The following is a 13,186-nucleotide window of genomic DNA, read 5'->3' as shown; positions in this document are numbered from 1 at the left end:
TATTAGGGTGTTATTAGACCAATCGATCAATCGTCGACCGACGGCATCGATCGATGGCAGAATGGATTAGTGCACGTCGATCGATTTTTTCTTTCACACCAATCGATCGATCGTCGATCGATATAAATCGACGATCGTCGACGAAGTACCTACGTACATATTTATTTATTTATTTTGGGTCAATATGTCAATATGGTGGTAGTGTTATCATAAAAATAATAATACAATTACATACTCAAAACCTTTATTAATACAACTTACACAGTAGATAGTTAGTGTGCAGGGTTTTATTCCAATACAAAACTCGACATGACTGGCTAAATACCTACTCTCCCAATATTTTGAAAGTCAATTATTTAACAATACTTGTATTGCCACCTAACCATACCTTCTTTAGAACAAAAATATTCAGCGAACTCTTCTCTCACTAGTTCAGCTGGACTTGGTAAACTGTGGAATTGTATAGATGACTGAATTTGCGCCGGTTGTATTATTTCGGAATCCACACTCTCATTTATGTTATTTGAATAGCGTAGTTCTAAAGACTTATAACTTACGCAATTCCTTCTTAAATAGTTGTGAAGATAAGTCGTAGCTAACACTATATTTTCCACATTTTTCGGTTGAAAATGAAACGGCCTTCGAAGACAGCGAAATACTGCACTTAAAATGCCGAACGTACTTTCTACCATTCGGCGAGCCCTGCTCAACCTATAGTTAAAAATTCGCACCTTTGATCCTTTTCTCCCCAATTCGAGAAATGGCTTCATTAAATTTTCTGACATAGGAAAGGTATTGTCACCTATAAAAACATATGGTGTGAGACAACTTCTGCCAGGTAACGCATTTTCTCTTGGGATTCCTCGTACATTCATGGAATTCAAAATAGTATTTCCAAACACACCACCGTCAGAAATACGACCTTGGCAGCCAACATCGCAGTACATAAAATTGTAATTCGCATCCACTACAGCCATCAGGACAATACTGTGAACTCCCTTATAGTTAAAGTATGTGCTCCCACTGTTATTTGGAGCTCTAATATTTATATGTTTCCCATCAATTGCACCCAGACAGTGGGGAAAATTCCACATCAGTTCAAAATCTTTTACAATGTTCAGCCATTCTTCTTCCGTGTTTGGCATCTGAAAAATAAAAATATGTAATTGTAATTTAAGTTATCCAGTCAGTCATATAATATTCTTTTCACTGTATTATCAGTTACTTTTATAATTTTAAAGTTAATTATAAAAAAAACTTTTATTTAGATGTGAAAATGTATTCAATACTTGTAAAAATTTTGTTACAGATGAATTCACAAACATCTGAGTCGGGGATGGACAGTTCCGTTGAAAGTGAAGGTAGTCGTAAAAGGCGCCTCAATCCAAATGATGTCGCAATAGAAAAAACGTTGGAGATGGTTGATTCATTGATTCTCAATAGACAAGGCGTTGATGAGTATACATTGTTTGGAGAACAAATTGCAATTAAATTGAGATCACTGAAAACTGACTACGCGCGGATTACAGTACAGCATCATATAAATAACCTAATTTACGAAGCTCAAATGGGTAAATACGACTATCCAGAAACACAAAATCAAGGCTACTTCACCACGCTGTATTCTACAAATCAATCTTTACAATCACAATCTTCTAAAGAATCGAACCTTCCATCTACTTCTCAATACGCCATTTCGCCTGATAATACAACACTCCAGTCATTGGATGATTATGATATCCCATCTAACTTGAAATAAGTATAAATCAGAATATATATAGAATAAGTTTAAACAATGTTTTTGTATGGTAACTGATTCTCCGTTTTTTTTAATAAACCATAAATACTATGTACAGTTTTTATTTCGTCTAACTTATGTCAGAGATACATGACTGAAGTTTGTAACAATGTGTTTCAGTTTCGACTATCGATAATTTAGGGGGTTAAATTGATTTTTTTAAAAAAAAAAAAGATTACTAGCAATGTGGGTCGCACATTACTAGTGTGCTTGTTAACCCCTCGTGCTAAGCTAAATGCTTGTGTTACGAGTGGGTCCACGTCGGTAGTGCAATGGGTAGCTTTCGAACCTGCAACCATATGATCACAAGTCCGACGCCCTAGCCATTAGGCTACCGCCGCTTATAATTATATTATTATTATTATTAAATATATCTAATTTTATCGATATAAACATCCCAAGGTACATCTCCACATCCATCAAAAATTTTTTTGAGTTCCGTACCTCAATAGGACAAAACGGAACCCTTATAGGATCACTTTGTTGTCCGTCTGTCCGTTATGAATAGGTGTTAGGAAAAAATCTCACACTAGAAAGGCACAGAAACTTGAAAAGACTTTTTTTTGTTAGTTCTACCTACATACACAATAGAAGCAAAATTATATCAAACTTAAATCTCTAACTTACGATTAAAAGTCCAAGAGTACTTACTTTTATGTGATCCTTGAGAGAATATATAAGTGCACTGCATACTTCTGGAATTATACAAGAAATACTTGGTTGCGAAACTTTAAACGTTAGCACAAGACTCTGATATGAATCACCGCTGGCTAGAAATCGGAGTGTTATAAGTAACCGATTTTTAGGTGAAATTGATTGTCTATAATTGGTATCCAATTTCGCGATTGAAGGAGCCACCATATTTAATAGATTTTCAAGATCATTATTACTCATTCGAAAAGCATCCAAAAAACCGCTATTTAAAATGTCATTTGGATAAGCTAAGCGATCTTTGGCTTTAAAAAACGGTCGCATCCAGAGTCTTTTGCGTTTGCGCCTCCTTAATAATATAATATATAATTAATAATAGTACGAGCAACATCGTACTGGCCAACAACAACGCGTCCTCTTATGAATCCATTTGGAAAAACACTGACGGAACATAGCTTAAAACGATCAACGTCGACTGATGCCATCGACCCGTAATCGATCGATTGGTTAGTCGAACGGTATCCGTCGATCAATTAAAGCTATTAGACCAGTCGATCGACATCGATCGACGTTGATCGATGCCGTTGATCGACGATTGATCGATTGGTCTAATAACACCCTAAGAAAGAGCGGTCATCCACGCCAGTGTATTGGTGCGTGTTGACGTTGCCGGACGTATTGCCCGTTTTCTGTAAATTGCGTGCCGTCTACCTGCGTTCTTTTAAAAATGGGTGATATTGACATGGAATTGTTAATAAGTTTGGTTGAAAATAGGCCTGCACTGTGGGACAAAACCCAAGAGTGCTATAAAAATAGACAGTCGAGTTTTGCCGCTTGGAGGGAAATTTGTCTTGCGTTAAATGAAGGTTTTGAAACGTTGTCCGAGAAAGAAAAAAATGATTTTGGTAAGTAACTTTTTATTTTCATTATTTTTATGCATATTGATTTTGCCAGGGTACACGCCCTATTGGTGACATGAAATACTCTCCATATTTGTTACGAATCATATTTGCTGTTACATTACCTCGTGTTGAATGGGAACGAGGCAAATGGCATAGAGTAGACATCATCGTCAGTGGCATTTTTAGCAATACCCTCTACTTTATGAATTATGTTTTGTAGTAAGCAGCATGTTTTTACAATGTTAACAGCAGAATCTGTTGAAACATTCAATGGTCTATGCAAAATCCTCCATTTATTGGATAAAATACCAAATGCGCATTCGACGTAGCGTCGCGCTCTCGTGAGACGATAATTGAAAACTTTTTTTATTGCGTCAAGTTGATGCCCACCATAAGGACGAAGTACGTGTTGATGTAAAGCGAAAGCTTCATCAGCAACAAATACATAAGGTAACTCACTTTCTTCACCTGGCAACTGCTTAGGTGGAGGAATACTTAATTTATCGTCTACTATTCATTTCCAAAATTCTGTTTCTTTAAATACCGCTGAATCGCATTCTTTGCCTTAGGCTCCAACATCAATAAAAACAAAATTATAATTTGTGTCTACCACAGCCATTAATACTATTGAGAAATAGTGCTTGTAGTTGAAAAACATTGATCCACTTCCTTCTGGCTTGATGCCCAAAAACTGCCTCGTAGCGCTCACGAGTGCATTTAATGGAATACTCCGGACCGGACACTTCCCCGAGGCATGGAAAGTGGGAAAGGTCATCGCCCTTCCCAAGCCGGGCAAAGACCGTCGAAGCCCGGCCAGCTACAGGCCGATCACGCTGCTCTCGCACGTCGCCAAGCTGTTCGAGCGTCTGTTGCTGCGGAGACTCTCGCCTCATCTGCCCCTGCGCGAGGAGCAGTTCGGGTTTCGCAGCAACCACTCGACGACGCTCCAGCTGACGAGGGTCCTCAGCTTCTTGACCAGTGAGCGCAACAAAGGGCAGCGCACCGTCGGAGTCTTTCTCGACATGGAGAAGGCTTTCGACCGGGTGTGGCATGCCGGCCTCCTGGCCAAGTTGCTGAACACGACGGCGCCTCTCGCGTTAGTGCGAGTAGTAGCGTCGTTCCTGGAAGGCCGTAGCTTCTATGTCTCGGTGGACGGGGCGGACTCCCAACCGCGCCCCATCCGAGCCGGAGTACCGCAGGGTAGCTGTTTGTCGCCGCGTCTATACGCGGTGTACACGGACGACATCCCCACCCTCCGCGACCATCTGCGTGAGGGTGAAGAGGACGTGCTGTTGGCCCTTTATGCGGACGACAGCGCGTTCTTCGCGTCGTCCTATCACCAAATCGTCGCTGCAAGGAAGATGCAGCGTCTGTTGGATCTGCTGCCGGAGTGGCTGGACAAGTGGAGGATGGCCGTCAACGTCGGGAAGACGGCCGCCCTGCTTATCGGCCGCGAGAGGCCGCTGCGTCAACTCACCCTCCGAGGCCAGGACGTAGAGTGGCAGACCTCAGTTTGCTACCTGGGGTGTCACATCGATCGGTCGCTGCGAATGGTTGCCACCGTCAATAAGGCGGTGAACCAAGCCGTGGCGGCCCGGTCGAAGCTACACACCCTTCTCACCTCCAGGCTCAACACGAGAACCAAACTGAGGATCTACGGTGCCTACGTCCGCTCGCGCCTGACGTACGCGGCCCCCGCCTGGTACGCACTTTGTTCAGCGCACCAGAGGCGAAGGATCCAGATCCAGCAGAATCGATGCCTGCGTCTAATAGTAGGAGCTCCGAGGTACGTCAGAAATGACGTCATCCACAACGACACCAGGACGCCCACCGTGGAGGAATACGTCCGCCACCTCGCGCGCACCATGTTCGCTCGAGCGGACACAAGTGTGTGCGGTCACCTCCACGGCATTGCCCCGCTTCATGCAAGACCACCTGACGGGCGTCCTCAGCCTCGTGAGCTCCTACTGTCGCCGACCACCTGCCCCGACGCAGGCATTGATGACGACGATTTGGAGCAGCGATAGGACGACGCAACCCTGGACACGACAACCACCGGACTAGACAACCACCCGATTGAGACAACCTTAATAATATGACTAACCACTGGGTCCATAGGACCCTGACCCACTGGGTCAAAACAAAATGACACGGTAGCTAAGGCTACCGGGGAGGAGTTGCCCGGGTAAGGAGGGATTCCTCGAGGCCCGTACCCAGTTCGGCCTAGCCGAACAGGAAGACCTAGGATGCTGGCTTGATGATTCGAATATGTTTACCGTCAATGGCTCCCAAGCAATGAGGAAAATTTGCATTCGTCTCGAAATTTTTTGCTATTGTTAAATCTGTTTCTTAGATAACAATGTTACACAGCAAAAGACTAATAAATAGCCAAGCACAAGATAAAGAGAAGGTAAACAATGGTAAATATTAAAACAAATGCTGTGGTTATTTTATTTTTATTTTACAAACTAGCGACCCGCTCCGGCTTCGCACGGGTGCAATGTGGGTAATCCCTAAGAGATAGACATATACCATCGCGGACTTTTTTTAAGACCGTTTTAAGGTGTACAATACTGAAGTACATTATTTTGATCTATCTCGTAGGGTTCAGCCAGCGTTTACAATGTAAGCGCAAAAAATGTATAAATTTACGACATCACATTAGAAACTTTTAAAATGATCAGTGTTACTTAACTATATTGTCTATGTATTATATACAAAAATCTTCCTCTCGAAACACTCTACCTATTAAAAAAACCGCATTAAAATCCGTTGCGTAGTTTTAAAGATTTAAGCATACAAAGAGACATAGGGACATAGAAAGCGACTTTGTTTTATACTATGTAAAGATATAAACCTTAAATAGCTTATGGATGTTAATAATTTTAAAATTATCAATATAACATGGCATATATTTATCATTCCAGAAAAAGCAGAACAAAAGACAATAAAAAAGAAACGCATTGCCCGTGGATCCATTAAAGAACAATATTTTAAAACTAAATTACAAACTGCCAGACTAGAAAAAAAAAATTTAATAAACAGGGAAAAATGGGAGAATAACAAATAGAAAATAGAAATGGAAATACTTCAATCGAGGAAGAAAAGATAACAGGGTCGACCATAGTATTTTTGTAAATTTATCTATATTTTTATAAACATATTTACTGATTTGTTAAGGAATATTAATAACTTATTTTTTTGCAAAATACGAGACTGATTTTTATTGTTAAATTATTAGATTAAGGTCTAATTTCACCAAACTATGTTTGTTAAATCTTAATCAGTAATTTACTAATGAGTTGTTAATAATTAACGGGCTGTTATATCACTAAATGTCCCAGGAACAAAATTTAACAAGCCGTTATTAAACAGAACATATAACTGAATGGCTTGTAAGTTACTCACTCTTATTTTAAGCAACTAAATTGAAATGCTTATTTGTGACATGTCATTTAGACGAAGTTCGGTAATATTTTATCTAGTCGTATAATACGTCATTTGTTGTGCTGCGCGACCAATTTCAAAAATCGTTAGCTCCGAGTGATTTCAATGAAATGTTAACTACTTTTGATTTAAACCGATTGCAACGTCAAATAATTATAACATGGTAATATTTATTTTTGAGCTGAGGTTATGCAGCATTATTTTGTGCTCTTTGATTGTGTTTGTGGTGTGCTTCTTATTGAATATAAATAACTATGTCAAAGAAAACACGCGGACCGAATTTTTCGTCAAATGAAAAGGAATCCTTGTTCATTTAGTTACAAAATACAAGGATCTAATTGAAAATAAGAAAACGGACGCAGTAACTACTGCGATCAAAAATGAAGGATGGAAGAAACTAGCGGAAGAATTTAACTGTTTGAGTTCATTCTATGTTCGAAACGTAGAACAATTAAAAACCTGTTGGGATAATATTAAACGCACTACGCGAAAAGACAAAGCTGCGACGAAAAAAAATAATTTATTAACTGGTAGGTTCTGACATTGTTTTTTGTTAATAAAATATGAAGTAGTACTATGCAATTAGTACTAATTACTGGTTTTCTTTCCAGGAGGAGGGAGGTCCGATATTCCACCACCAGGACCTCTACAAGGACAAGTGGAAGTGCTACTTGGACCTACATTAGACGGATTAGAAAATCCCTACGATTCTGATATTCAGTTTATAGATCAGGGACTAACTGGACCAAAAACTTTAATAGAAATGATTAATAAATCAGTAAACTCTCATTCTGAAATTTATTACAATATAGAAATCATCGCCTCTCAAAATACATTATTTTTATTTATTTACCAGGACGTTGTAGTGACTGATTCAGAAAAACAGACAATTCTGGATGTCAATGCTGCTACTTCTTCAAAAACATCTCAGGATTCCACTCAAGAAGATAAAGGTTGTACATTGCAGACAAATGAAATCAAAGATGACAATATCTGAGGTGCGTAGAAATACTTGTCTTATAGGTTTTTTATTGTCTGACCAATATGTTAAGCGTAAATTGTATATAGGTGTAGATTGTAAAAGCGTGGGGGGTCCCGCCATCTTGACATTCCTCTGATAGGATGATGATACCATGATGATATGAACTTTTGTTACTTTTTTTTTCAGGAGGATGTAGAAAAGAATAACTGGAGCTCCTGGACTCCAAAAGTTTTAAAAACAAAAATGTCAAATACATTGTCAGCAAATAAAGAAAACAATCCAAAAACTTGGTTGCATCGACGTAGGCCGAAGACTTCTTTGCAGGATAAAGTTCTGCAAAGTAAATTAGAATTAATAGAGACGATGAAAAGAAATACCCAAACAGAGGCTGCTCTTAAAGAATTAATTTTACAAGAACAGCTAAAACAAGAAAAATTGAAAACTGAAAAATTACAACTTGAAGTTGAAACATTAAGAAAAAACCTTAATTAGTAAAAAAAGTAAAGTTTTTTTTCATTGATACAACTTTGAGTTGTAATTTGCGATTTTTCAGTTTTAAACCTTGTTTTTTTTGTTTTTGAATGCATGTAAGTGAATCTTGCTGGATTAAGAGACAGCTTAGTTTTTCAAATTTTGTATTAAATTAAAGTATTTTAGCTGTACAAAGATTATAAGTAAATAAATAATAAATTCTGTATTTTGTAATTTTATTTATTGTTTTAGTACATAGTTAATAATCAATGTAAATTATGGGATATATGTAAACTCTTAAAATAATTATTTATCAGCATTCTTCGCTCAGGATTTATATCTCTGACCCCTTCAGTATTTCTTTGTTCCCTGATATGGCCTTGACGGAACATTTCTTCCCATGGTACAGTGAGCTCAAGTTCAGGATCATCTGGTGGTATATCTTCTTTTGCCTTTACTGCAATGTTGTGTAGAACTCCAGTGGCAACAATAACAGGGAGACATTTGTTTAAGTGAATCTGCATCCCCAGGGCAAGTACAGGGAATCTACGTTTCCACACCCCAAATAAATGTTCAATAGGATTCCTGCTTCTTATTTGCGCCTCATTGTTAAGAATCTCCTCTGGTGTTTGTGGATTATCCAGAGGCATCATGATATAAGACCGATTCATGTACCCACTATCTGCCAATAATATAGCATCCCCATACCTGCCTCTCTCAAACAAAGCATTTCTGTAGGAAGCGTTCCAAATAGTCTGGTCTTGACTGCTGCCAGGCCATCTTGCAACCAAATCTAGAATTTGTAGGTTTGCATCACAAATTGCTTGCACATTTATAGACATGTAGCCTTTTCGGTTTCTAAAATACTCTGCATTTTCTCCACCAGGGGAACGAATACGTATATGTGTGCAGTCTAGAGCTCCCACAGCCTTTGGAAACCTTGCTATATTATAAAAACTCAACTGAGTTTTTCTTATTTCTTCCTCAGTATTAGGGAATTTGATAAAGTTGCGGCTTAAGGAGGCTATTGCAGCAGTGACCCTGTGTATTATTCTATGAGATGACGACTTACTTATTCCACAATAATCTCCCACTGTTATTTGTTGAGAACCAGTTGCATAATATCTCAAGGTCAAAAGAATCTGATTAATGGGAGAAATTGATTCATTCCTGAAACAAAATTAGTTGGGTTAGGTTTGTTTTATACTGATGCGAGGTAATTGCTAATACAATTACTTACTGAAAATAATTTTAGGCACCTAAGTAAAATTAATAATAAATATAATAAATATATTAACTTACCGATCTGATGGATATTCCAATTTATCTTCAATCAACTGCAAAATATCTAGGGTTGTTTCTTTAGATAAACGGAATCTGGTACAGAAATCTAAATCGTCGTATTCCTCGAAATAAGAACGGCGTTCTTTAAAAATTCTTGGGCGTCGCACTATTGTGTCTAAGTAATCTAAATTTTCTAAAACATTATTTTCGAAAATAAAATTGTACGCAGCGTCCATCTTGAGTTTAATTGTCTGTTACGGTCTAACGGACGTCTACAGCGGTTATTAAATTTAACGGCTTGTTATAACAAATAAACACGCGTTAACTCGTGGTGGGACACTCGATAACTTTAACAGTCCGTTAACTGACTTAACAATACGTTAAATATTTAACAGGGTATGGTGAAACTGGACCTAAAGTTTATTGTTTAAAAGATGCTTATACTAAATTGAAAATAAAATAGTGATTAATAAGTAAAATGTGTATTAATTATTGATGATCGAACAACAAAACTCTGATTGCCTTCATGGATTGTTTCATCAGTTTGTATTTCCTCAACACTGTTTAAAGTATCCTCTTCAACTAATTTGTTATCTTGCCTAGACAGTGCAATATTATGAAGCACTGGACATGCCACAATAATTGGTGGAATATTTTTTACATTTTCTCCTAGGCCGTTATGTAAACATGAAAACCTACGTTTGAGAACACCAAAAAGCCTTTCAATAGGGTTCTTCGATGATACCTGAGCTCTATTATATGCTTCTTCAGCTATTGTATTTGGATTTAATAGAGGGGTAAGCAATAATGTCGACATGGGTAACCACTATCTCCTAAAAGCACAAAATTTGCATAATCACCACGCTCAAATTGTGCACATAAAGGAGAGTCATTAAAAATTGTACTGTCATGTACAGAGCCCAGCCATCTTGCTGCCACATTTCGGATGCATAATTTCGCATCACATACAATTTGCACATTTAACGAAAAAAACCCTTATCTGTTGCGAAAAGTTTCAGCTTGATATCCCCCTGTAAACAAAATTTAAAAATTTAATTGTGTTCCCATTTAAGCGACACATATTACTACTTCTTGTACTAATGTAAGTAGGTACCTGGTGAATTGATTTTAATGTGTGTACAATCAATAGCTCCCAATATCCTCGGAAATCCTGCAATGGAGTAAAAGTCGTTTGCCACTTCTATTCGTTCTTGGGAATCCGGCATTTTAATGAAACTGCAACTGGGTTTTGTTATTGCAGCTGTGACTTTATGTACCACACGGTGAACAGTTACTTGTTCGACGTGGAATATGTCTCCTATAACTTTTTGATAACTGCCAGTAGCGTAAAATCGAAAAGCTATCAAAATTTGGTCTCTTGACTGTAAGGCTCGGTTGCGTTTCGTCAAAGGCGCGATTTCCTTGCCAAACAATGACTCCAGGTATAATACCGTATCTTTGGAAACACGGAACCGACTTAGAAATTGGTTGTCATCATATTTTTCGAAGCCATTTTACTTTTCTTCATTCTTACGGCTGCTACGGGATGTCGTTTCGTCGTCCGAAAGTGAAGATAGTGACATTTTTTAAACTTATAAAACACTGAAAAACGATTTAAGATAGCTAGCGACCACTCTCAAATTTAACGGCGTCTCAAATAATTTGAGTGCCTCAAAATGGGGTGAAGCGGGTCCATGGTCACAGAATCATGTAGTCTAATTTTGTTCACGTTCATTTTCTGGCTTGAAAACTTAGTTTTTCTGTGGTCTGGTAACTGACTTGAGCAAAGAAGGTTTTGAATTTTTATGAAATGACAACACACGATTCATAGACAAAGTAGAATGGAAGAAAAAACTGTTTAAAAAACCCACTTCAAAACACTCTTATTTTGGTTCCGCGTAATTTCGTTTTTTTTTTTGTTTCTGTGATTTTTCGGCGATATAACCCGGTTCTAAGCAAACCTTGTATCTTGGGTTATTGTAAAAACGCATAGGTGAGTGAATTTGTGTATTATTTTCCTGCATAATTGGAGAAAAACTTATTTAAGGCAATTATTTAGATTTTTGGGGTTATCGGGGTCACCTGAGGGGTGAAGCGGGTCATAGAAACAGCAAACAACAAAATCACTTGTAGGGCTAACAGACCCAAGAATGGGGTGTACAGGGTCAAGAAAGGGGCGAAGGGGTTTTTTTTTATTAGGGTTGTCAACACGCTTAATGCTAACTATCTAGGTAATAACTAGGTCTATTTAAATAAAACAATAAAAAAAATAGTTTATTAATTATAACTTTATTAGTCCTTTCCTAGGTCATCATTACAAAATATATACAGAATGACTGGTTAATTACTATCAATATTTAAGGAGAATACTCGGTACATGATTCTCATTCGAATTATGTAAAAAAAATAGGTACTTAATTTTTGACCAAATTTCCGTATAAATAAATAAAGTGTGGACACGTTCCCAGCCTTGCCGGCGGCGCGTGCGGCGGCGTGCTGATACAACACCACGCCGCCGCACGCGTGTGTCGCTACCCCCAACCCCCGCCCCGTGGCTAATTAGTCGGGCAAGCGCCGCTGTAAGGCGCCTAGCGATCGATCTTACGCGTATACCTAATCTGTCGTGTGTGCGTGTGACCCGTTATTACTTATTAGTAATTGAGTATGGCTTATCAATAAACAAATGCAGAATACTTGGACATGGTTCGTGCGTATGCGCGTGCAAATGATAGCTTGCCGGGCGCAATCAATTTGTACCGGGAGGTTGTTGCAAAATAGATATGGCGGCAAAACTGTAATGGCGAATTCTGTTGAAAAAGGTGTAAGAGTTGAGAAAGGAGCAAAAGGTGAAAATAAGAAATAAAACAATACTTTATTCCCAAAGCCTGTTATTTCCATCCCACATATATATATATTACAATATTATCCTGGTGAGTTAGTATGCGTGGTCAAATAGGTACCTACATATATTTACGAAATATATTTTATTTGTCTACAGATATGCCTAGAAACTACCGACCCAAACCGGGAGCGAAATCTCTTAAAAAATATGACGTAGCCATAATTAATCAAGCTTTACTAGACATATCAGCTGGAAACACATGGATGGCAATGACGCCAGAGCCCGAGGCATTTATTGTAAAAAATTTAAATATTTGTGCGGATTGGGGTTATCCGCTGGACCAAAACGATTTAAGATATATCGTTAAAATGTATCTTGATAGATCAAACATTACTGTGAAAAGGTTTAAAAACAACTATCCAGGGCCTGATTTTGTTGAGAGCTTCCTGAAACGACATAGTGACAAAATATAAAAGCGGATATCTCAAAACATCAAACGTTCGAGAGCAGAAGTGTCACCTGAAATTATGAAAACCTATTTTGCAGAACTAGAAAAGTCACTCGAAGGCGTACCTCACTCTAACATAGTCAACTACGACGAAACAAATTTGTCAGATGACCCTGGGCGACCAAAAATCATCGTTCGGCGCGGATGTAAGTATCCAGAAAGGGTTCGGAATTTTTCAAAAGGGTGTACGTCTTTGATGATTGCAGCAAACGCTGAAGGAGAACTATTGGTGCCCTATGTAGTGTATAAGTCAACCTACCTTTACGATACTTGGATACAAAATGGCCCAAAAGGAACCAGC

General features: G+C 38.4%; 3 protein-coding genes across 3 annotated transcripts; 1 reads left to right on the top strand and 2 right to left on the bottom strand.

The window, feature by feature from the left end:
* Positions 1–227: 227 nt before the first annotated feature.
* Positions 228–2,788, bottom strand: LOC125075139 (putative nuclease HARBI1). Its single transcript, XM_047686740.1, has 2 exons — positions 2,450–2,788; positions 228–1,145 (listed from the first exon to the last, which is right to left on the bottom strand). The coding sequence occupies exons 1-2, from the start codon at positions 2,771–2,773 to the stop codon at positions 357–359; spliced, it is 1,113 nt and encodes a 370-aa protein (XP_047542696.1). The 5' UTR covers positions 2,774–2,788; the 3' UTR covers positions 228–356.
* Positions 2,789–5,710: 2,922 nt separating this feature from the next.
* Positions 5,711–7,795, top strand: LOC125075409. The gene is made up of 3 exons (XM_047687150.1): positions 5,711–5,771; positions 7,098–7,328; positions 7,410–7,795. Exons 1-3 carry the CDS (start codon positions 5,711–5,713, stop codon positions 7,793–7,795), a joined length of 678 nt encoding a protein of 225 aa, XP_047543106.1.
* A 443-nt stretch (positions 7,796–8,238) lies between these two features.
* LOC125075138 (putative nuclease HARBI1) lies at positions 8,239–9,783 on the bottom strand. The gene is made up of 2 exons (XM_047686739.1): positions 9,554–9,783; positions 8,239–9,421 (listed from the first exon to the last, which is right to left on the bottom strand). The coding sequence occupies exons 1-2, from the start codon at positions 9,769–9,771 to the stop codon at positions 8,518–8,520; spliced, it is 1,122 nt and encodes a 373-aa protein (XP_047542695.1). The 5' UTR covers positions 9,772–9,783; the 3' UTR covers positions 8,239–8,517.
* Positions 9,784–13,186: the final 3,403 nt, after the last annotated feature.

This window comes from Vanessa atalanta, chromosome 30 (assembly GCF_905147765.1).
Source record: "Vanessa atalanta chromosome 30, ilVanAtal1.2, whole genome shotgun sequence".
NCBI classification, from domain to species: Eukaryota; Metazoa; Arthropoda; class Insecta; order Lepidoptera; family Nymphalidae; genus Vanessa; species Vanessa atalanta.
This window is presented reverse-complemented; position numbering and strand designations above follow the sequence as displayed.

Excerpts from the sequence above, each read along its gene's own strand:
- LOC125075409 (XM_047687150.1), top strand. The coding sequence starts at position 5,711 with ATGTTACACAGCAAAAGACTAATAAATAGCCAAGCACAAGATAAAGAG. Across the intron at positions 5,772-7,097 it reads TAAAGAGAAGGTAAACAATG|GAATCCTTGTTCATTTAGTT; the intron begins GTAAATATTAAA and ends TCAAATGAAAAG. Across the intron at positions 7,329-7,409 it reads AAAAAATAATTTATTAACTG|GAGGAGGGAGGTCCGATATT; the intron begins GTAGGTTCTGAC and ends TTTTCTTTCCAG.
- LOC125075138 (XM_047686739.1), bottom strand. The coding sequence starts at position 9,771 with ATGGACGCTGCGTACAATTTTATTTTCGAAAATAATGTTTTAGAAAAT. Across the intron at positions 9,422-9,553 it reads TTGGAATATCCATCAGATCG|GAATGAATCAATTTCTCCCA; the intron begins GTAAGTTAATAT and ends ATTTTGTTTCAG.
- LOC125075139 (XM_047686740.1), bottom strand. The coding sequence starts at position 2,773 with ATGCGACCGTTTTTTAAAGCCAAAGATCGCTTAGCTTATCCAAATGAC. Across the intron at positions 1,146-2,449 it reads CTCTCAAGGATCACATAAAA|ATGCCAAACACGGAAGAAGA; the intron begins GTAAGTACTCTT and ends TTTATTTTTCAG.